At 43.2% G+C, this 24456-nt stretch overlaps 1 protein-coding gene across 1 annotated transcript in view; it reads right to left on the bottom strand.

The window, feature by feature from the left end:
* Positions 1 to 23027, bottom strand: part of KDR (kinase insert domain receptor) — a 30114-nt gene extending 7087 nt beyond the window's left edge. Inside the window, exons 1-24 of the mRNA XM_039698956.1 lie at positions 22783 to 23027; positions 21492 to 21582; positions 20806 to 21002; positions 19545 to 19669; positions 19094 to 19262; positions 17675 to 17814; positions 17285 to 17453; positions 15783 to 15894; positions 15528 to 15691; positions 14565 to 14721; positions 13350 to 13470; positions 12650 to 12758; positions 11540 to 11884; positions 10491 to 10637; positions 10215 to 10346; positions 8438 to 8544; positions 7899 to 8034; positions 7531 to 7635; positions 6792 to 6905; positions 5360 to 5448; positions 3411 to 3567; positions 1844 to 1944; positions 370 to 492; positions 125 to 236 (exon numbers count right to left, since the gene is read on the bottom strand). Coding sequence (XP_039554890.1) covers positions 125 to 236; positions 370 to 492; positions 1844 to 1944; positions 3411 to 3567; positions 5360 to 5448; positions 6792 to 6905; positions 7531 to 7635; positions 7899 to 8034; positions 8438 to 8544; positions 10215 to 10346; positions 10491 to 10637; positions 11540 to 11884; positions 12650 to 12758; positions 13350 to 13470; positions 14565 to 14721; positions 15528 to 15691; positions 15783 to 15894; positions 17285 to 17453; positions 17675 to 17814; positions 19094 to 19262; positions 19545 to 19669; positions 20806 to 21002; positions 21492 to 21582; positions 22783 to 22834 — 3274 coding nt within the window. The 5' untranslated portion in view covers positions 22835 to 23027. The remainder of the gene's footprint in view (positions 1 to 124; positions 237 to 369; positions 493 to 1843; positions 1945 to 3410; positions 3568 to 5359; positions 5449 to 6791; positions 6906 to 7530; positions 7636 to 7898; positions 8035 to 8437; positions 8545 to 10214; positions 10347 to 10490; positions 10638 to 11539; positions 11885 to 12649; positions 12759 to 13349; positions 13471 to 14564; positions 14722 to 15527; positions 15692 to 15782; positions 15895 to 17284; positions 17454 to 17674; positions 17815 to 19093; positions 19263 to 19544; positions 19670 to 20805; positions 21003 to 21491; positions 21583 to 22782) is intronic.
* Between the last annotated feature and the right edge of the window lie 1429 nt (positions 23028 to 24456).

The following is a 24456-nucleotide window of genomic DNA, read 5'->3' as shown; positions in this document are numbered from 1 at the left end:
AGAAAATATACAGGAATTTTTCAAGAAGTAAAAGGAAAATGGTACAGAGGTTCCAAGAACACTTCAACTGCTTTCTTCAGACTCTTTTGTTTAGACATGGCTCAGTAAAATTAAAGTGACTCACCTAATGAAAATATCTCCCACAGCAGAACTCCAAAGGACCATACATCACTCTGAATGGTATATACTCTATCAAAAATGGTCTCCGGTGCCATCCATTTTAGGGGTAGTCTGGCCTAAAAGCATTTTCATAAACAAAATTGTAACACATTTTAGCAAAACATTGAGTTTCCAAAAATCTCTTTAAGGGAAAAAAAGAAGTCCTGATTTCATATTAATTCTCTATCAAACAGATAATCTGAAACTTACATCTCCTTTCCTGACGTAATCTGGGTCTTTGTAGATGTCTCGAGCCAAGCCAAAATCACAGATTTTGACCACGTTATTGTCTGACAAGAGGATATTACGAGCAGCCAGGTCCCTGTGGATGCACTGCAAAGAGAAGTAAACAACTTCATGTGCTGCCTGTCGTCACAGCTCTGTCCACAGGGCTGATTTCTTTCACATATGTGCTCTCCTACCCTCAAAGGCAAGATAATTCTTAAAACCTTTTAAGAAAAAGAAACCTCAGCATCAACAGTTGCTGATTTTAAGTGCTTTTTTGATGGTCACAACTGATTTGGCTCAGAGAGACTTGTGTTCCCAAGTCCAAACATACGTCTGTTTATCCACTGTGCAGAGAGGGCCTTTGAAGTTAGCTAATTAATTATCCTAAGAAGCTAACACAAAACAGGTTCAGATCTGATTACCTTTAGATTTACTTAGGTTCACTCAAATCTGTGTACTCCACCATTTCTCTGAAAAACACCACACTAAAATGCTGACTTGATTCCAACACAAACTGATCTTTACTACAGAGAAAGAAGTCCACATCTCTACCTATGCAGAACAGCAGCTTAGTTAACAACCCAAACACTTCAAAACTCCAGCCTCAATAGCCTGAAGTAAAAAAAAAAAAAAAAAACAAAACAAAAAACAACCAGGCTCTGAAAGTGGCTTCAGATTGGCTTCTACTATGGATTGGAACTGCAGATTCTGGAAGCAGGTATTTTTACATTTGCACATCAACCAGGATGAATATGAGAGGCAGACAAAAATATGTTTTTAGAAAAAGACTCTGAAGTCTGCTCTTGAACACCTAGCCTGCACTCTAGAGCAGTGCTGTATTTTCTGCTTCTATGTTCTATTCCCATTTCTAGGTGGTTTTTTTCTATACAGCTGCAGACAACTCCTCACTCTTACTGGAATTGTCATCCTTTGAAATACGTGCTCTACATATTTAGGCTCAAACAGAAAAATACTTCTAGAAGGAGAAAATGCAGGTGAGGTGCTGTTGACTTTCAGGGTGTCCTTGGCAAGAGATTCTCCAAGGAGTCATCCATGAAGTTTCATATTGTCTCTCCTCACACTGCCCTTCCAATCCCAGTGCACAATGTACACGCAACCTCCTTGGGGCAAAATCCTTTACTCTTGTTTAGCTCCGTTTCTCCCTAATTCCTTTAGTTGTCCTTATAAGTCAGTTCCCCTCCTCCAACCACTTAACCATTCCTCTATGAACTGGTGGCCCATAAACCTCATACAGATCACTAACATTTGTGTCAATAAATGCATGGGCTGTTTCATGCTGTAGTATTAATGATTTGGGTATGTCTTAGAGCAAAAAGAAAATGTTGCGGATGACTGCCAGTCCAAAGATGAACATGCTGTTTCCTTCTGCAGACCTACAGCATTACTTCCTGCAGTCAAATAAATAACATGCCACTCTTCCTGAGAAGTTCCTTACTTTGCGTGAAGCCAAGAACTCCATTCCTCTTGCCACCTGGAAGCTATAACAGATGAGGTCCTCCATGGTCAAAGGGTTCTTGCAAAGGTCTTCAGGACCAGCTGCAAAGAATCAGATGACAGTCAAATATGCCCTTTGTCACTGATTTCACCAATAACTGCTTGTTAGGTAAAAGTCCATCCAAACCTTATGCCACACTGGACTGGAGGAGCAAATCAAGCACTTTTTTTTAAAGCTATATAATTATCACTAACAACCCATTTTACATCAAACTAGTCTTGTGCAAAATAAACTTTGAGACGAGGGGCTATATCCTAGGCCTCCTAGCTTATTTCCAAAGGAAAGATTTGTAAAACAGTCTTGAAAGAAAAACAACCAAAATTCAGCTCACAAATTCCTAGGACAGTAAGGCTTTCGCTGGTTTCAGCAGATGAATTTAGAAACCAATGAGAGGGAGGCCCCACCTAGTCTTTATGAGGAAAGAATATGCCATAGGGAGATTGATTTGGCAAGAAGCCCTGCTAATTTAATGTAGAAGAACCCTAACCTCATCATCTGGTGACCTGGAGGAATAATGCACTCAAATATCCAAAGATACCTAGGCATTTAGTTCCTGTTGAGATAAACAACTCTGTGACTTTGTTCAGCTTTTGATTTTAAGCAGACATCTACCAAGAACTACAACACTGGTGGCTAAAACCATCACCATAAGGGCTCCTTCAGGTCTACATACGTATTGTAACATTCCAGCTCAGAGGGTCAATGTCTACACCAGGGAGTACTGGAAAGGGACCAAGATGGTGTGGAAATGCATGAGGTACATGTCTGACAATACCTATTGGATTGGATTGAAACTGCAAGATCATTCTCCCTGTTCACATAACTGATGTATTCTTGGCACTAAATGATTTTTAGCAGCAGTAGAGGTACAGGAAGTAGAGCTATGGCTTTCCTCCCAACTAGTCTGATCTCACCCCTAGGTGAAATTAGCAGCCTGCGAAATGGCAGCACTGAGCATTTTGTGCTGCATCTGCCAAAGGAGAACATGGCAAACGCATCAGTGAAACCACTGCAGAGGATATGTGCATCCTGGGGAGGCTTTGAATGAGTGGATAATTCAGGCTTCCTGTTCCTGACAGACCACCTGGGCAGAGGGAAGGCAAAGCAAGCTCTCTACTAATAAGCAGTGAATCAAATAGCACTTCACAGTGTTTAACTTCTGGGTAGATATTAAGGAAATTCAGTTGGCATGCTGGTGCATCCCTCTCTGCACTGCCTTTGGAGTTTGTACTCTGCAATTTTCCCTGAAAATACTGGGGCATTAAATAGACATATCTCCAAAAAGCTTCACACTAAAAGCAGACCCTTTTCATACAGGATATTATCTGGGACTGGGCTAAGGGGTTTGGGATGCTGATCTAGATAAACCATACTCAGGAACTTGGGTCATCCAGAGAATACCCCACACACAGTTTTGAGGGAGCTTCGGAAATCACACAGTCCCCAGTGTCCCTCATCAGCCCCACCAATGACACATGCTCCAACACCAGAAGAAGATGCATCCTACCATCCTCCTCTTCCACGTCACTCAGGGACCGCTCCTCCACAAAGCCAGAGCTTGCTGAGCTCTGGCTGCTCGTGATGCTGTCCAGCCGTTGCTTCAGGTCAGAAGAGACATCACCAACATAGTTCTCCTTTCCCTGCCTAAATCTGGCACACTTGGTCTAGAAATATGAGAGAAGAGTGAGAAAAATCAGAAGCTGAAAGCATGCCAGAAGCTCCTGCTGGAGAGGCAGTGATGCTGCCTATGGTCTGTGCCAAGGTCACACACAGGGAGGGCACGGAGAGCAACCCAGTGAAGGCATGATCAGCTGCTCTGCTCCAAGCCAGCTCTGGCTGGGGCTGGTGCACTGACAGTACCAGCAAAACCCAACCCATGGCCATGCAGGCTCACCAGCTGGAGCACTGTCTGCCACTCCACAGCACAACTTTCTCCTGCTTTCACAACCTCCCAGCCAAACCCCAGCAGCATCTCCACATGCAGGTGACTGAATGCACACTGAGGAGCTGGTGTCCTCAGCCCCTGGTGCCCCCCACTTGTGAAACACCTGTGGATGGATGCTGCCAAACCCTCTGGCACACTCCAGCCTCTCCGTACTGCTATGGCTTCACCTCCTGCTAATGCAAAGGCTCTTCTGCTAAACCTCCACCTTGGCCAAAATCCTAACTGCCATCAAAATCTGACTTATTTCCTTCTTCCTCTAAGCCACTGCATGTCTCTAGGGAGGAATCCAGCCCCACAGGTATCCTCCAAAACATTTCCATTTTCTCCAGCTTTGGTTTGGTAATGTTTTCCCTGCCAAGGCTGTTTTTTAATACAGCCAAATCACATTCCCACTGCTTATGTAAGCAAGGGTCAGCACTCTCATGAAACCCTGTCTCTTACTTCAAGGCCTCTCAGATACTTGTTTATCTTTTTTACCTCACAAGAAGATGCAGTGACTTGCAAGAAACCCTGTCTCTTACTTCAAGGCCTCTCAGATACTTGTTTATCTTTTTACCTCACAAGAAGATGCAGTGAGTTGCCTTTGCCAATACAAAATAGTAAACAATGTCTCCAAGGATAAAGAAAAATAACCCCCTGGAGAGCCAACAAGCAGTGGGAAGAAGCTCTGATCTAAACACAGCAGCTGCAGGAACGCTCAAGTCTACCAACATGGCAGAGCACAGCCCAGGGGCCTCCCTCTTGGCTGTGGGTGGAAAAGGGTAGGGTCCCCAGGGTGACCCTGAGTGCTGGGTACACACAGGCAAGTTCTCCATACATCAATCTGACCCTCAGAGAGTATGGATTCTCAGATGGATGCTCTCCATAAATAAGGCCTCTCAGAGGTGCCCAGAAATGAGTTTTAAAATGCCATCTTCCCACTTCTTTCAAATCAGGGTGCGGAAGGGGTGCTGTAATGGAGCTCCTTTTTGCAAAGGACTCAGGAGGTGAAAAGCTGAATGCAAACTCATGAGCTACATCAACTGTACAAAACTATTAACAGCAGAAGAAATGTGTAGCCTCGTTCAGCAATGAACCAAGGGGGCAGAAGAACAGATAATCATGTGACAGCAGATACCTATAGATATCTGATGGGTATATACACTAAGCAAGGAGTGCAGTTATTTAAGGTGGTCTGGAGCTTAACTAAGAAAGGAAAAAATTCAGGCTGATAATCAGAAAAAACTTCCTGAAAGATACAGCCAAGTGTAGAAGAGTCTGCCAAAGGAAATAGTGGAAGCCCAGTTCCTTTGCACATTTTAAGCTAACAATAACAAAACAGCTACATTGCAGGGGCCAGGGGAAAGACTAAATGACCTCTGATGTCTTTGCCATCTCTCATTCCCATGAGAAGTACTAAGACATTCAGGGTCCCCAAGGATTGCCACTTCAGTCTGCACTAGAAAAAGAAACATTGTGTGTGGAAAAAACCCACCAAACCAAACATTTCACTGTTAACCTTGACTCCTTACCTTGTACGGGATAAATTCACTCCTCTTGCTCCGTAGGTAAGCTGACAGATTTCCAAACTTGCAATATTCCACAATCACCATGAGTGGCCCTGTACAACACATAAAGCAATTCATTAGACCATTTATATCCCACCTTATCTCACAGCATAAATTCTGGCTAGAAATACATATGGTTCAAAGAGCATTCCAATAGCCAAAGGTTTTTAAAAATATCAGTAATAAAAAAAACCAAACTAATCAAAGCACCAAAATTATTAAATTTTCTGCTGTTTAAAGGAAGAAAACAGAGCACATAATATTGAAAATCATGGGCTTAATTTCATATGTCAGAAAGTATAGTGATGTGCTTATATTTGAAGTGCCAATAACAGCCATATTAATTGACATTGTAAGGACGAAATGTAAATATTTGAAAGAGCTTCAGTGCAATTAACCTCTACAATAAAACACACATGTGATTATCCATGCCTTTTTCTACAGGTGATTAGAGTACTAAAAATTTAAAACAGGAAACTTGGTTTCAGACATAGATGTTTTAATGTACAATCTAAATATGGTATTTCATGTTCAAATTTACTTCATATAGGCATTTGCTATGGTGATAAATTTTCATCCTAGGTTCCGCATACTGGCCATCTCTATTTTATTATGAAATAAACAAGGAAATAAATATTTATGGATTATGTTTCCTTCAACTACTGACTTCTGTCATGGAACTTTACAAATTAAATTTTCATCCCACAGTAAGCCAACAAGTCAGCTTCCCTGAAAAATTATTACTGAGTTACTTTACATTGAATTTCTTCCAAATTAGTTTGTAGTACTGGATTTGCTAAACAAAACATCTGTCTCTGATTATAAAGTGAAATAGATTCCTCCAGCCAGAGCTGGACTCCAAATTGCAATCTCCCCTCCTACACACACACGTAGGCACCAACAGCCCATCCAGAGACAGAGAGGGGAAGTCCCAACTCGCAGTCACCCTGTAGCTGCTGACAAGAGTAAGAGTAGCTTGTTAAACCTGGTATTAGACTTGGCTTGGAGGTCTGTTACACATGGGCTGCCCGCTATGAACGTGGCCCTCAGGTACAGAAAAGCAAAGTGAGAGAACAACTAAGGGATGGAGCTGCATGGCCCTTATTTCACCCCTACTTCACCTTCATTCCATCTCTGGACCTGCCAACTCTGATCAGATTTTTTTGTTTGTTTTGTGTGTGTGTGTGTGTGTGTGTGTTAGAAAGAACTACTCCTTCATTCCATCTCTGGACCTGCCAACTCTGATCAGATTTTTTTGTTTGTTTTGCGTGTGTGTGTGTGTTAGAAAGAACTACCCTTTCCAATCCTTAATTCTGAATTTCAATTGTCTATGCAGCAGAAATGGATGCAATAGCGTTTTCATCAGCACCTTCTCACCCACTAAGAAGTGACTCACCTCCTGGCTTTGTGCAGGCTCCAAGCAAATTGACAACATTGAGATGATGGCCAATATGAATGAGTATCTTCAGCTCTGACATAAGTGCTCTGTGCTCACTATGGGTTGCCCCTTCTGCAGAGGTAAAGCAACACAGGTCAGGAACACCACAGACAGAAAGGTTGTGCTCCCCTCCCCAATCTCTTCTGGTATTTAACCAGCCCATCAAGTGAGGAGCCTTGTTGGCTAGTAGGCTGTGTCAGCTGTGCCAGTAGAGCACAGGGTGGAATACAGCCCCCAGCTGCTGGCAGCCCCATTTTGCTGCCCCATTATGTCTTCTTTAAAAACAATGTGTCTGGGAACCACACATTTCATTTTTCCTGTGGCAAGTGTGAGGCAGTATAATATGATTTAAAGTGAGGAGAAAGCTATTCCAAATTGCAATTCAGTTTGGAGCGTGCCTAAGCCATTGTGTTGAGACTTGCAGAAAGCTTCCAACAAGGATGCATAAGGGACATGTGCAAATTGATTGCAGGAGCAACTTTACATTCTGAACCTAAGTAGAATTATAAAGCAGTGGCCAGAAAAGCACAGCTGCATTGTTCCAGTTATCAATGAGGGAAAGGCATGTACTTTTGCTAATAATTTCTTCATGATAACAGCCGTTAAGCTTAACTTTTACAATGATGGGTATAATGGTTATAGTGTTGACATATATCCCTGTATTGTATATTCAAGTTGAAGTTCTAGTCATTTTTACCTTTCAGCATTTTCACTGCCACTGTTTTGCAGGTAGCAGTTTTGTCAATCCCAAATGCATCTGCTTCTATGACCTGGCCAAAAGCTCCACGTCCAAGAGGTTTACCTTGAAGTGAGAACACAAACATATTTGCTTGACACAGCAGGAAAAAGTTGTAGATTTTAAAAGCTACTTCAAAATGAGCTCATGAAGCAGAAATTAACAAGAGGACTTAAAATGTCGATAGGATGCATCATATCCAGTGGGAACACAGAGCCCACCCAGGGATCATGCAGCAGAGCAGTCCTGTGGTGAGCCAGGACTGGAAACATCCAGCAGCACAGTGCTGGCTGCAGTACCACTAAATGGCTCATGCAATGAAAACTCACCTAGCTTTAGCCGGTCTCTGGGAAACTCCCACTTGCTGGCATCATATGGGAGCCGCTCACAATGCTCATCTATAGGGACTTCATCAGGATCCATGATGATTGACAAGTAGCCAGTCTTCATGTCCCCTCCGTTGGCCTGGAAAATGGTATTAGTTGCAGTTGCACAGTTTGTTGCTGGCAATGTGCAGGCAAAATGCCATTTTCTCACTTTAGAGTATTTCATTAGTTCCCAGAAATGCCAGGCTACCATTTTGCTGCACCATGTCATCATGAGTGTGATCATTGTTAATTACTTGCACTTTTTTTTTTTTTTTAATAAACAGAACCAGATGAAACATTTTTCTCTTGCAAGCGCCTGTTCAATTAAAAACAAATTTCTGCGCCCCCGGTTCCAGGCAAGAATGTTATGGCATGGAGAGAAAAAATGTGTCTGTTGATTTAAGAACAATGGAAAGAAGCAATACAAAAGGCCTCAAGTCAGCTCTCATTTGTCATGCAAGACCAGTGCTGATAGGATGGTATGAGAATTTTTTCATTACCCGCTTAACGGTCCGGAGGATGATTACAAGAAGCAACCAGAAGAACATGGCAATCACTGCAGTGCCAACGAGGATAATGAGCTCCAGATTTGTTTTCTCTTCAGCGCCTGGGAAGAAATAAATGAATATTTGAGTGATAGTTGGAAGCATATTTGTTTTGTTCATTCATTAAAGTAAAGAATGGAGGTCCTTGTTCTGAAGGTTCGTTTTAAAAGTGCAACATGGAGCAAGGAAACGAAAGCAAAACAAAACAAAAAGCTTGGGGGTTTATGTTGGAATATTACAGTTTCATGCTGTTTTACACACCATCACATTTCTCAGCATCAGTTTTGTTCCAAAATCAGTGTCTGGACCTTTGGCAAATATAAAAAAGTAAAATCTGCACTTTGGAAAAAAATAATTGTTTTAGAATACCAAAAAGTAATTACTCTTTCTTTAGAAACCAAAAAACCACCCTCATCATATAGAAAATAAAGAGCTGTGAGAATGACCTAGAGAACAATCTCTCTCTTGTCTCTTGACATCATTCAGCTGGGGCATGAAAAATGTGGTTCTACGAGAACACATGATAATAAGGTCTTATTTACAATGTTCCTTTTCCCGTAGAAGAGTGGCCAGCAGATACCATTTAGTGCACCCACACAGGTCTCCTCTTCAGCCCGTCTGCCACATCATGCTCCTGTATTTCATCCCTTGCACCACTGAGATCTTCCTACCCAGCAGCACACTCCACTGCATGACCCCCACGAGCTGCACTATACATTTTCTGGAGTGAAACAGTATGTCCTACACAAATTTCAAACTTCTACAGATGTTACCACATCAGCTGAAATCCACATCAACATCATCTGCATATAATTTCTACCCCATGTAAACATTTTGCCCAACTTCTAAACATCCTAAAGAGACCTCTAAGAATAATATAATATTGCTTTAATTACCTTAATGGTATGGATCAGACAACCACCCTGACCTTTAAAGACAGAGGTGTGTGAAGGGCTCAGTGACTAAAGTATGCAAATGTACTAATGAATGAATGAATGAACTAACATCAAGAGCAAGGACCTTTTAATTTGAGGCCTCTTGTTGCAACTCTTAGTGGAAAGTCTATTGTGGTCCCAGCTACCCACACTGCAGACTAACCTCTTGCTACCATTTATTGTTTGTCATTGTAATTTGTATTTTGGTGTGCCACAATAGGACTGGAACAAGTGAGAGATGGGTCTCACAAATGCTGCTTTCAGAGTGTGATGGACCAAGGCTGGAGTCCCCTAACTCAAAATCACTACCTGTTTCACTGAAATGGAACAGCAATCACAACAGACTGCAAAAAGTCTTCACTGTGTTTTCCGTAGATGCTGTGAAAGCAATTACATAATTTCAAAAGGTACAACATACTATGCTAAAAAACATAGTATGACAATTATGTTACCTAGACAACAGAGATGCCCCAGGATATCTGCATGTTTATGGGTTTGTATCTGCATGTTTATATCTGCTGTATGGGTTTGCATGTAATATAGATTGGCAGAGTTTTCTTTGCAACCACAAGTAAAATAGATCCAGTTTTTGTTGAAAAGCTCTAAGCAGCATAGTGAAGAAAAAAGCACCAACCTCAACAGCTATGACAGCTCCCAATTTGAGCTTCATAGGAATGGTCAGGACTTTTCACAAATTTAACAGTATATTTTCAGATCTCCCATCGGGATAGTCAGTAGATTTCCTTCTAGTTATTCTAAAGATGTTATGCACAATCTGGAAAGAAGCTAACACCAACCTTCCACTGAAAAAAAAGCCACTGCTTTGCTGCATCCGAGGGCATTGCACGCAAGGCAGGTGTACAGCCCTCCATCTTCTTTCCTCACTCGACGGATGGTTAGTGTTTTGTTTCCATCTTTCAAAACAATACCTGGGAAAAAATATGATTCTTAGTTTTGCTATTTTTATGCCAATTTTGTTAAGAATTCAAAATGAAACTTCTCGTGGTGAAAATCAGCAGTCCGTCCCACAAAAGAAAGCCTTTTAATGATAATAGTAAATGAGCAATCCTCACCTGAATCTTCCACAAGTGTCTCATTATTTTTAAACCACATGATGCTTGGAGGAGGAATGCCATTCACTGCACATGACACTTCTATAGTTTCACCAATATTTGTTGTTTGATTTTCCAGATTTCCAACAAGTGTGGGTGCCATGGGCTCTGTTGGTTTGAAAACACGGTAAAATTACTGTTTATTAAGAAAAAGATCCATTTTTTTCAGTAGTAGCAGTTCATGTCCCAGTAACAAAGTCTCAAATCCTTTTATTACACCAAGAGCCACAGTGTTCATGTTAAGATCATAGTTCAACTTCCACATGACATGAAAAAATTACAATAGCCAAGAAAATTTCAACAGTATTGCTATAACCTGCTTTAGCTGATTTAATTTGTAACTGTTTAGGCTGCTGAGGGAAGAGGGGGTAGTTGAGAAATTGCTTCCCTCGCATTTCTGTGTCTAGAGGCCTTATGAGAGGTTTGTCACTCTTGGTCCATTAAATGTCCATTCAGGACAGGCCATGAACATGCATAAGTATTTTCCTGAACCTGCCTGACCAACCTAGACATCTAGACCCCAAAGCAAAGTCACCACTATTTGTGTGGAAAGCTGACTGATTATCAGCTTGCATTGCTTGTGCTGAGTACCAGTGTCACTCATGGCAGTTTTAAATTACAAGCACTACTCCAAACTCAAGAGCCAGTCACACAAAGCAACAGCATTAATGCTATGAGTACACACGTGTGTATACAGCTACAGAGAAAAATGTGTTCAGAAAAGTAAAGTGGAGAAGTTACTGAGCTAAACACATGGCTTCAGCCGAAGCCAAACACATTTCCTTGCACAGTGGCTCAGTCAGTGTTTCCTCACTGGTATTAATGAAACAGTGCCTGCTGCCTGGACAAACCCCAGAGGAGTGTGTTACAACAACTGGTTTAAATCTATTTAACAAACTGAGCACACCATTAACCAAACACATGCAAAGCCTGAACATACCAAAAACTGACACTACTGCAATGCTTTCATACACAGCCACTCATTTTGCTTCAGAGTAAGAGATCCATACCTTGAACAGAGAGGTGCTTCACCAGGCAGTGCTGTGTTTTAGCCTTTTTGTCCTGAGCAATGCAAACATAGTCCCCTCCATCTTGGAGGGAGATGTTACGAAGGATGAGCTCTAAGGTGACGTTTTCACCATTGGTATTTGAAACTGTCCCGTTCAGCTTCTGGAGAGCATTGAGGTTCTTGCAAACAGGCATGGGCAGCCCTCCGAAGGGAGTCTGTGAAACATGAGCACTGAGCTTGTACCATGATAGCTTCTCAAAGGTGAACTTGTCTGCTGTGCATCGCAAGGATGTGTTATCCTTCTCTGTCAGTTGATTCTGGGGCTGGACATTAATTTCAAGACCCCCTGCAAGTTAAAAAAAGTAAAATAAATTCCTATTTGATTGTGAATTTTGTGGCTAACATTAACTTGCAAAAGTCATTTTGGAAATACAGATTTTGTCATCCTATCTGGTTGAAAATAAGGAAAGGAAACAAGGACTGAAATAAAAAAAAAAAAAAGACTGACAATCAGTCAACTAATCAATTATCTATAGAGTACAATCTCATTAAAAGTGATACATTTCAAATTAATCAAATTAAGGACTGTGTAACGAATTCAGTCACTCTTCCTGTAGAAACTTACAGCAACCTGAGATGATTCTCAGCACTATCTTATAGTTCATTTTTAGATTTTGATTAAAATAAAATTTTGGCACATGAATATGGGGACTGGTTGTTAAGGAGACATAAGTTCTTTGCCACTTGTTTGGAAAATTTTAACCTTAGCTCTTACAGTAAATCTTTACTCATTTTGTGACACTACCATAATTTCTCTGCTGCTCTTTTAAGTGACTGCTAAAGCTCAACAGTAGTCACTCTTGGGACAATATCTTGGATCACTTTCACTGGCCTGCCACTCCACTGATGCTGATACAACTAATCACCTGGCTGAAATTAGTGGCAACTTTAAAGGCTGCCTAAAGAAAACCTTAAGTAAACCTAACATCCAAAAGAATTAAAGGATTTCATAAAGGTCAGGAATCAGGTAACATCACTGAAGTGCCTTTCATCAGCAAACAGACAAAATGAAATTAATTTAACATGGCTGTCCTTGGCAGGGGGCACTTACTGGTCACATGGAAGGAGATCACTCTCTCACTTGACCCAGCCCTGTTCATGGCCGTACATCTGTACAAAGCAGATACATTTGCTGCTTGAATCACGAGGGTGCTCACAGTCTACAAAAGAACAATCAAGCAATTTCATACCACATCAGTGCTAAAGTAATGCCCAACCACCTCAACAGCTCAGCAAAGGGCTCTGCAGATATCTGCACAACCAAAAATCCCTCCAAAGCACAAATCCATGGCATGGCAGAAGCACAGTCCCCTTCTGAAGTTTACATTTTTGTCCCTCAGCGTGTAAAAATCAGGTAAAATAAAATGGGAAGAAGCAGAAGGTGGACTTTGGTATATGTATTAAAACATGCTGCATCCACAATTTCTTCTCCTTTTCAATCTCTCCAACTTCTATTACAGTTAATTTGCAAGATTAACTCATCTAACTTTAGACCACTAAAAGGCAGTTATTGAAATCTAAGTCAGTTATATTCCTCAGTGGAGATTCACTTGGGAGCAGTGTTCAAAGGACCTGAAAGTGTGTATCTCTGCCTCTTGGCTTCAGCAGGAGCTTGCTCATCTAGCTGAGAGTAGATCCCCAAGTTTAACAACAGGTGAAAAGAGTTTCATCTCCAGTGATGTATTTCCAGACACATAGACTCCTGAAGAGGGTTAATCATTCCCAGCCAAGAGGAAAGAAAATGTACTCACCTTTGTTTTCCCAGCAATAGTAACGACCCGGTGCTTAATTTCAACCTGATTCCCACCCTTTCTCTCTGAGATCATTTTCCATTTCTTGCATGCATATGGATTGGCCCCTGAGCGAACTTTCCTGAAATGAAAGTAGAGACACATGCATTAGATAAGAGGAATATTTGCCCTTCAAGAGAAGTATTTTGGGTTCTACTTATAATATGAACATATTTATAAGTCAGATGCGTCACTGGCCACAGCTTGCATCTATGAGAGAAGCGTATGCTTCTGGAAATATTTCTATTAAATTTCACCCTATAACCTCCTGAGACCTTCATGCTCTTTAAAGTAAAGGACCCCCAAGCCTAAAGGTGAATTTCCTAATTAATCTGCCTGTGTCAGCTCAGTTGGGATGGCTGGAGCAAAGCAGCTATTCTGGGAACAAACCTCCATTCATAAGTGGATGATTCAAGTTGATTTAGTTCAAAGGAAGACAGAGAGACATAAAAATCGCTGAACTCCCTACAAGAATTTCTTGAGGACAGTAGCCATTGTGTAGGAAGCAACCAGGCACCAAAGGAAGAAACTAGTGGAATCATTTTAAAAACAACAACAGGAAAGAAGAATGCCTTTTTTTTTTTTACCCTGGACCTTTTTTTGTTAAAGGAAATCTGGGCTTATGGCAGGTCCAGATAAGGGAAGCTGCGTGAATCTCAGTCAGGCACTCTCTCTATCATTCCCCAACATCAATCAGTGCACTTCCTCTGAGATACACTTTCACACAGATAAAGAGCCCCATCACACTCAGTACTTGAGCACAAGGGAAAAAAACACCACAAGGATGCATCATTAGCATAAACAACAAATTTCCTGTGTTTGGGATGGAGTTTTGGGCCAGCAGCCCACAGGGGGATCTGAGGGAAGGGCATGCAAACAGCTGCATTTGAGACCCCATGCAAGTCAAATGCCCTTCAAGAGAGCACAAGAGCAACATGCCAGCACTGCTGGATCCTCTCTACGGGTGGCCCTCGCCTCTGCCAACAACAATGACCTTGGCAGAGCCTGCCCGCAGCAATCTGCAAATTAAGCACAACAATCTTTTTCTTCGTTGGCCGTTGGGTTTGCACTCAGTAACGAGCCTGGATGAGGGAGGCACCGGACAAACCCCAACCCAACACAAATATCCCTCAAGACCTCCATAAGCTGCAGAAGACAAGAAGACTTGGCACTCACTGGGGGCTGAAGGTGCACTCCTCCTCCAGCTGCCATTGCCAGAGCACGGAGGTGGGTGGCGGCACGGCGTAGACGGTGCAGGTGAGCGCTTGGGTCGAGCCGTACTTGTAGGAGTCCACGGGGGCCATCAGAGCATTCTCACCGATCTGGGGGGGCACTGCAGGACAGAGAGCAGGTCACACCTCCTGCTGAAGGCTCCAGTGTGCATGCACTAGACCCACGGTGACCAATTCACACCATGCCCCAATACGAGCCCAACAGAGCATCTCCAAGGATATGTGGGGAAGCATTGAACCCGCCCAACACTTTGAGGATCAAGATACTTAGGATCTCCTACAAAATCCCCCTTCAATACTCCATGGTTTAAAATGCAGCTCCTGGATTCTCACCACCATTCCCAGCCATTAAATGCACATTATTCCCCAGGCCTGATCCCACTGCACGTAGCCTAGCTGCCCTTTCCAAGACCTGCTGTCTTCAAAGCATAGGCTGTTTCCTGGGGAGCAGAAAGGAGGAGGTAGGGGAGGAGGAGGAAGGTTGTAGAGGGCAGGGCAGAAGAGGAGGGATAGCTTGTGTGGGGCAGGAAGGATGGGTGAGGCGGGACAGGGCCAGGATGGAGCGGGGGGGAGGAGGACTCCAGCAGCATAGCCAGCAAGAAGGGCAGGAAAAGTGCAGGACACAGAGGCAAAGAATAATATACAGAAAAAAGAACCCAAAACAAAACAAAAGACCCCACCCCACACAAAGTATCATCATGACACCAACACCCAGAGTCTGCAGCCTCTTGACTGACACATCCTACAGCCAGGAGAGACAGGTCACCTCTGCCCTCCCAGGGCTGAGGGTCAAGGACTGTTCTTCTTCAGTACTTAAATCTTCATAGGGAGGGGGTGAATTAAGACTAAGGATGGTAATATACCACATCCACACATGAAAGAAAGGCACCTCTGTTACCCCACTTACCATTTACCAGCAGGGTAAATGTATGTCTTTTCTGCATCTTGTTAATGGGGTTTGTAAGGACAACCGTGTAATTCCCTGCGTCCTTTTCAGTTGCTTCAGTGATCACTAATGCATAGCCAAGTTTAACTGTGTGATTTGCATTGATGGCTTTTACATTTTTATACCTGAAGAAAATAAAGGGCACTTTGAATATTTCATGATTTGCTTTAACTAAGAATAGCTCATTTTTCAAATACATTATATCCCAGTTCTTACCATTTAACCTCTGGTGGAGGATATCCTTTAAACTTGACAGGAATTTTGACTGTGTCGCCTAGCCTTGTCTCAACAACATTCTCCATTTTCTCCAGGTGAATAAAAGGACTTTCTGGAGGGGAAAAAAGGAAGTAAACTAAATGGTGTTTTCTCATGGACCAAAGCAAAAGTGCTTTCCATTTGGGTTAGCACCTAACAAGATGACAAATAGAAGTTAGTGATAGGATGGTGGGTCCTTGGTAAAGCACAGCTGGCTCCAAACTGGGCTCGGGAGAGATGCCACCATGAAAGCCTAGTCCTTTCCTTGGCACAGAGGAACAGAGCAGGTCCCTCACTGGGGAGCTCTGGAAAGCAGAGACAAGACTCAGCTCTCAGGATAGTGTGCCAACTGTCAGACGTGTATATACATACACATATCATAAAACTCTCATAATATACTTATTCCAGGAAACGACACTATTCAAAACTGCAGTGTGATAAAGTTAAATACTCATGTATGTATTTCAACCACTGCAGTCACAGGGTACCTTGAAATTATTTACATTACTTGTTATAAGCTATAAACTCGCATTCAGACAGAAGACAGCGATTAGCCTTTTGACTAAACTAGCCTTTTCACTAAGATTTAGGATGGTTTAGACTTAGTATCTGGTATACTCAGTATAGTACATGATCTCATTTTGGCTCCTGAAGAGCAGAACAGAAGGAACCCAGGAGAAAATTCAGTATATCTTGAATCACTATGTCCACAATAAGTTTGAAAGTCTTTTGTTTTGTTTTATAAGTGCCATGAATATTCTGGCCCCTGAAATCAGACCTCAGGAAAATCAGTCTCCTTCAAAATATGAACCTCTTTGTCTGACTGGTGGATTAAAAATGAACCATTCTCATGCTGGAAATTTTTTTCTATAAGTAAGTTAGTGGAGCTGGGGCTGTGCCCAAGTGGGGGTTGAGAAAAGGCTGTAGGATGTGGCCTCGTACTTATCTATTCACTTAGCCAAAGCTGTTTCCCTTGCATCATTTCCGTACCACCAAAACTCCATTTGATTCATCTATTCATAATGCAAAAGCTGAAAGTTTTATTTTCTTAGCTTCATTCATGCTGACCCAGACTTTTGTGTCACAGAGCCACCAAGACCTAGCCTAAGCTCACCAAGAGTGAGAACAGGCAGCCCTTGTACAAAACCACCTACACAAACTGAATTTTACAGGACCTTTAGGAGGTCAATGCAGAAGAAGGTCAGAGGCTTGCATCGGTTTATTTTACTGCCCACTTTCCGGTGGGATTCTACAGCTTTCAGTAAAATACAGCATCCTTTAAAATCTTATTATGAACTAAGGCTGTGGCATAAAAATGATCCCATACTAGTTGCAAGAGAAATACTATAGCTGCAGTTTGGTTCATTTCTGTCATTTGATTCATCATCGAGATGCATTCTGCATCCCAGTAATTAATCCTAAATCTGAAACAATCAACAAAACTGAAGTGGAAAACATCATACCGTGGATAACAAAGTAACTGCTGTTTTTCATGTTCATACGACCACTGGATGCTGCGCAAGTGTATCGACCATTGTCACTTAAGGACACACTGTCAATGGTAAGGGTGCTCACAAACTTCTTTACTTCTCCTGCAGTGGTTTTTACATCCCTAATAGTGGCACGTTTTTCCTGCAATAGACAAAAGGCAGATGTTTGGAAATGTTGTTGTTATTCCTTCTGTCACCCTTTGCACTTGTATATACCAGAAATTTTGTTGTGTATTATCATCTTCTTTCTCAGTGTTTTAAAAGGGGAAGTGATATTATACCTAAATAAGGATATATACCTAAATAAATATTATACCTAAATTGCTTTGTGATGAAGGCACCTGTAAGTTAATAGAACATTACCTTGATGGAAGGGTAGTCCCATTTAAAATCAATTCCCACATTCAGCTCTGTCCTTACAGTGCAATTGAGAACAAGTTTTTCTCCCACTGCCAGCTCTACTTCGTTGTGTGGGTTCATTGTCAGGTCATAAATTCGGTACCCTAGAGAAAGACAAAGGCACACACGAAACATGGGGGCAAATAAGCAAATAAGCAAATAAACGATAAGCAAATTTCCCAGGTGAATTCACCACAACTCCCACCAAAACCCCAGCTACAAAAAAGCCCCTTGATGCCCGTGTGCAGGGTGTACAAAGTAACTCCCACCAAAACCCCAGCTACAAAAAAGCCCCCTGATGCCCCAGTGCAGCACAATAATGGGTGTACAAAGGAGCCTGGAGAGAAGTGACGTGCCTGCTCCGAGCTGAGACCCGTGTCAGACAGTGACACAGCAGGATGTGTGCACTTGATCAGAGCCCCTCCGGTGGTGGGAGCAAGCAAGAGACAGTGACTCACAGTGACTCCTCTGCCTCACACACCTTCTTCTTATCCTTGTGAGACCTAAAACTAAGGGAGATTGTATACCCATTCCCAGCAGTAAGCAGGAACTTTATAGAGAATAACGGTGGGGCAGTAGCAAAATTACCCAAAGTCTACTTTGTGCAGTAAAATATTTCAAAACAGAATATTCTGAATGCAGAAATTCTACAGATATTCTGAAATTCCTCCAAATCAGAGTGAGGATCTGTGAATTTGGTGGAGAAGTAAATGCCTTCTGCTAAGAGTAAAGAGGGAAGGCTATGCCTTCCTGACAAGCCAGGAGAGACTGCCTTGGTGCCATTTGGATATTTGAAATGGTCACTCATTGAAATGTCCTCAGCTGAAAGAAAAAGAGCTGCTGAGTTTCAGTTCAGGCTTAAGCCTCCACAGAATTATCACATTGTTTCTAATGATGAACAACTGACAAAATGTAGCAGGAAAGCATAAAACCCTGTGAGAGTCAAGACACAGGTCTTTAGGGAGACAAGACAACCCAGCTCACAGTGAGAGCTTCAGATCCACCCTTCCCTTGGTACCCACTCAGAGCAATTTCTTTTTATCTGCTGCTGATGGTTGCTTGTTTCTCATTTCCTTCCACTGTGACTGAGATTGTGGATAAGTGATTTTAGGAAAAAAGTTTGCATTGTCAGAACAAAAAAAAATTAAAATCCCTGGCATCAATGTAAAACACTAAAAATAGAAGCACTTATCCCAATGATCAACGAGAAAGAACACAATACATTGCATTTAAAAGAAAAGTGATATAAATCTCAACATCCATTTTGCATTAGCTGCATTGTCAGTATTGAATAACCTAGTGCCCAACCAAATGTAATTGGTTCAGTGTGCTGTAGAAAGCAAAAGAACATTGGTTATAGAGAAATAAAAACCTTTGGCTTACCTACAACTGCAACTATGTATATCACAGACTGGTAGCTTTCATCGTCTATTTTAGCTTCGCAGAAGACCATGCCTGCATAGTTGATTAAATGACTGGGTATAGTGAAGCCTTTTTTATTATTCCATGAAATGGATTTACCGTCAGGAACAAATATCTTTTCTGGATATTTCTGTTTGGAATATTGATAAAACACATAGTCAGAATTCAAAAATGGAACAACCCTGAATTGTCACCTCCAGCATTTTCCACAGCTGCAGGGCCCCCATCTCAACATTCTAGCTCAGGGAATTAGCACATGCTTTGAGAATACAGCACTCATCTTGTAATCACAGGCTATAAAACTCACAATGATGGAAAGGAGTTTTTAAGAAATGTATTTTCACTTCAAACAACATATTTATGGCAGAGTGACTTCAATAACTGTTGAAAAATTAACAGGCTTTTTCCTTACCGCATGTAGAGATACATTGAGATTTGATACGGTTCCAAGGCACGGCACTACCACAGTTTTATTCTTAGTGATGTATACAATGCCAAGCTGATCACTCACTGAAGTCACAAATGGTGATCTGTAATCTAGAATAATATTCAATTGATAAGTGGGTATTATTCATCACATGATTATGAAAACTGGAATCTTTTCCAGTTTTCTTATTTCCCTATCTTTTCACAAGTCAGTTGTATTATTTTCCATGTCATAAAGCACTGAAATAATGAGACTAAATAGGGGAGGAACGTGTTTTTATAGACACCCCACCCCCCTGATTTAGAATATCATTATTCTCAAAACAGTTATCAGCAGCAGAGTGCACTTTGAGAATGGCTTCCTGCTACAGCAGTCCTTTTGTCGACAAAAAACTGATTTACCCTAGTGTGACTTTCCTTGCATAAGTATTACAGGAAATATCAGTTAAAAATTGTGACATGTTACACTGACTCCCCTGATGGCAGCATCCTTTTCAAAGTCAGACCGAAACACAAAAAAAAATAGCTCCATGATATTACAAAACAAACTAAGTCATGCACTTAATTACATCTCATTTCTCAAAATGGTAACTATAAGTTAACAATAAAGAGGAAACAGGATGCATATGGAAACAAGGGTGAAGCCATCAGTGCAAAAAGGCAGATGCCTCAATGAATGCACTTATTGAAGCTGAGCGTATAACTGGAGTCTTTGCAGTGTCTGCGACACTTAGCTGAAAACTGAGCTCTTACAGCCTACACAGATTGTACCAGCAGAGTCAGCAAATGTGTGAAAGTTTATGTTTTGGGGTTTGGGTGGTTTTGGGGGTTTTTTTAATGGTATCAGTACAAACCGTACATGGAATCGGATCTGTAATTTCTCTGTATATAAACTCTGTAATCCTCTCTCATATGAAACTCCTGCTGAGGTCAGTAATAGCTCTGCATTCATGAGGACAGGCTCAGAGCTCAGCAGAGATACATATGCTAAATTCTGGGTGGAGAACAGCAGACCATGTACTGCGTATGGCAGGTCAGTCCAGAATTATAGGTACAAATGCTTTTGTGTTGATGGCAACTAGCATACCTGAATTTAATTACTCAACCTGAAAACAAGAAAAATGTTTCATAGGATCAAATATTCTAGGATTAATAAATTTTAGCATCAAAACTGTTTTGAGACACTATATTCCTTTCTTCTCTTGATGCTAGGGAAAGAGACACCTGAGAGCTGTGTAAGCACTTACCTTGAACATAAACATAAATGGTTGTAGCTGCCTGGTTGTCCCTGTAAAGGCACTTGTAGTCCCCTGTGTCATTGCCAATGACTTTGCTCAGAGTAAGTGTCTTGCAGTAGGGGCCATCACTGCAGTCTGTCACGGAGATATGCCTCTCAGCATTGCTCTGCTTGCTTGGCCACGACCACTCCAGTGGTCTCTGACCTCTGGGAAAGCAAATGTTAGAGTGGCAGACACTTCTGATATGACCCCCAGCCCCACCACTCTCTGGCTATGGAAAGGGATGGGCTTCACCCCGTCACAGAGAGAGAGCATCAAACCATGTAGGACAAATTCACACACACAGCCTACTGCTAACAGCTACCTGAAGCTACTTGAGATTTACCTTCTGCTGAATCTAAGTGACAAAGCCCCCAAAAGAGAGTGTTGAGAGTATGGCTCAGCAGCAGGATCCCCAAGGACACAGCCGATGCTTCCTCCCCCAGCCACCCGACACTCCCCAGCTCTCTCTTACTGCAGCCCTCCCACATAATTTCTAAAACTTGTCAGGGAAAAGTGAGGCAGAAGGCACAAAGGGAGTGGAGAGAAAGCAGGAGGCCTGGCAGGAGAGAGATCACATCATGTGTGATTCTGTACAGAAGCTCACTACATAAATTACCAATCATCAAAATCACGGTGAACAGATTTGTCCTTACCTGCAAGTAATATTTAGTGTGTTGTTTGCCATTATTGTGAGGACATCTTTTTGGATGCTAAGGGTTGGCTGATCCAGAGACATAAATAAACCTGCAAAAACACGTGTTAAACCTCTCTAATAAACAAGTAAATGCCACTCAATCAGAAAAGTATTATATACAGGAATATTTATCAGGTTTTAAGTGGACACTTTCACATCACCTATTCAGCAGCAAAGGGTAAATCATGATTTTTCACACATCCCAAAAAGTTCAAAAATTCTGTCATAACAGGAAGCAAAGGCAGATGGTCAGGAGCTAGCTGCAGAGCACTACAATTCAGCCAGCCAGGGTGGAGTTCCTGTTTTCTTGCATTGCCAACTTCAAGGTCTAACAAGAGGATGTGGGACATTGAAACGAAGTGAACCTTCATCTGATGATCTCACTCCCTTGGGGATTACCAACTTTTTTTATAATAAATTGAATATATTTCTTTGAGAGTACCGATCAATGAATTATGCAAATAAACTATTTTTACAGTTTGTCACAAATCTGAAATCCCATTAATTTATTTTATGCCACGATTTTCTAAGTTTATCTCTTTCCTCCTAAGAAGTTAGGCAAAACTGTGTTGCCGCAGTTACTACTCTGGGCACAGCGGCTGGCATCGCACCCACCGGAGCCACCGGCGCTCGTGAGGGCTGAGATCTGGGTGCCAGCGCTTGCTCTCAGGCACCAGCCCAGCTCGTGCAACATTTGGGAGTACCACAGGGGAAGATTTTCCCTCCTCCCTAGCTGCTGCCATCGCCTCACCGTGCCGAGCCGTGACAGCCCGGCCGGCTTCAAGGGGCAGCAGGAGAGCGCGGCCAGAGCGGGACATTCCCATTTCGCCAGCGTTTCCCCGTGCTTTAATCACTTGCATTCCGAGCAGGTTCTTCTGATGACAGGTTTCCCGCGTTTGGCTCCAGGGACATTTTGCTCTCGGAAACGACAGCTGATGCTGGAGCCAAGCGGGCAGGACACTGTGCCGGGCAGGCAGCCCGCTCGGACGGGCCAGCACCAGCGGGCCGGACCGGAGAGGCCAAGAGGCCAGGACAGGAGGGGCCAGCAAGCCCGCAGCCACGGGCGCTCCGTCCCGCCCGGGACTCGCTCTGCCTCGCCAGCCCCGACAATCCCACGGGAAAGCCGCGCCCGCCCTCCGCCGCACCCGGGCATCCCTCGGCCCCTCTCCTCGGGGTGCCGCGGAGCTGCCGGACCCCGCGGCTCCTCGACAGACCGGACCCGGGTAACGCGGGGCTGCCCGAGGGCTTACCTGGAGCCAGGCACAGCAGGACCGCCAGCAGCCGCGCCGCGCCGCGCTCCATCCCGCAGAGCCCTCTGCCCGACGGCAGCTAAGCCTCGGCCAGCCCCGCCGAGTCACCCGAGCCGAGCCGAGCCAGGCCAGACCGAGCCGAGCCGAGCCGAGCCGAGCCGAGCCGAGCCGAGCCGAGCCGAGCCGAGCCGCTCCGCACGCCCCGCACCGCCCGGCAGGGATGCGGGACCCCGGCGAACGGTGCCGCCCCTCTTGTGGCCGGGGCGGGGCCCGGGGCCGAGCCCCCGCCCTCCCCAGCACCATCCCGCCCTCCCCAGCACCATCCCGCCCCCCTTCCCGGCCCCAGGCCCCCCTGCGCATCCCGCCGGGATGCTCCCCGTCGGACGGGCAGCGGGAGCTCTCCCCTGCTCGGCGGCAGGAGGGCCTCAGCAGTAAGATTCAGCGTCGTCTGGCGCTTCGTCGTGTTTTTTTGGGGGTTTCTTAAACTTCCCCCCAACAGAAAAATCCCAAAGGGCAGCCACATGAGGTACTGTCAGTGAGACACAGCCGTGTTCCTGCTGGCAGCGACTGTACCCTGGGTGTGAAGTGTCTGGCAGCGTCAGTGCTGAGTTCAACGTGGAGTCCCCTACCCATGTAGCACGTACCCAACCACCCTGACTGGCCACATCCCAGCTGATGGGATCCAAAAAGCGCCTGCCACAGCTGTCCTTCCCACCTTTTAATCAAAATTATTAACTAGTGGCTGTTAAAGAGGAGCTTGTGAGGTAGTCCTTTGGGAAAAATAAACACACGGTGGTCATTAATGTGTTATCCATACATATGATATAAATCCTATGGGGGAGATAGATCAGTAAAGAGAGGTATGTAGATAACCAGGTAGACAGAAACACACAGCTGTGTACATAACTATACATGCATATATATGTGTGTGTACCTCTACATGCCATCTTTTCCTTTTTCCCTGCAAATCTGCATGGGAGCCTGTCCACAAATGACTAAGTTAATGAAGCAGTGATTTTATTTTGCATGCAATGCAATTCCAGCTGTTTTACTGTACTGGGGATAGAGTGTAATTTCCTTTGAAATTACACCCTTGTTGGTCAAAAAGATACAGGGAATGGGAGAAGTCAAAGTTTTCCTAGAGATCAAATAAAATCCATGAAAAGTCAAATAAAACTCATGTGATTCAAGTGGCAGCAAGTCAACACCATGCAAATAAAAACTGCACTTGCTATTCCTATGAGCTCTTAAACCAGAATACTGGGAGCCCTCATTAATACCCCTACCTCCATCATACTGTGGGTCAGGTCATTGGTATTGCTGAGTGATTTGGGGAACTCTGGCAGTGAGTTCAACTACTGACCTTGCTGAAACTAGGCTGCATGTAAGGTTTCTGTGCTAGTGACAGTACTTAGTGAAAACCAAAGGTACATACTGCTAAAAAAGCCAGTTTTAGTAACTTTATTTGTGGTGATGCTGGTTTTGTTGGGTTTGACTACAAAGAGAAAAAATATTGATGAGGGTTGGAAGACCTGCAAGAAGTGTTTGCCTCAAAAGCAGTTTAGGTAGTCAACAAAGAAAATTAAATTACAGGGGTAAGTTAAAAACTATTTACATGAAATTGTTACCAGATCCACAGAATCACTAGCAGCTCACTTTAATGCTTTCTGCATT

This window comes from Passer montanus, unplaced genomic scaffold, assembly GCF_014805655.1.
Source record: "Passer montanus isolate IOZ18808 unplaced genomic scaffold, ASM1480565v1 scaffold13, whole genome shotgun sequence".
NCBI lineage: Eukaryota > Metazoa > Chordata > Aves > Passeriformes > Passeridae > Passer > Passer montanus.
The sequence above is the reverse complement of the archived record's forward strand: the minus strand, read 5'-3'. Positions and strand labels throughout refer to the sequence as shown.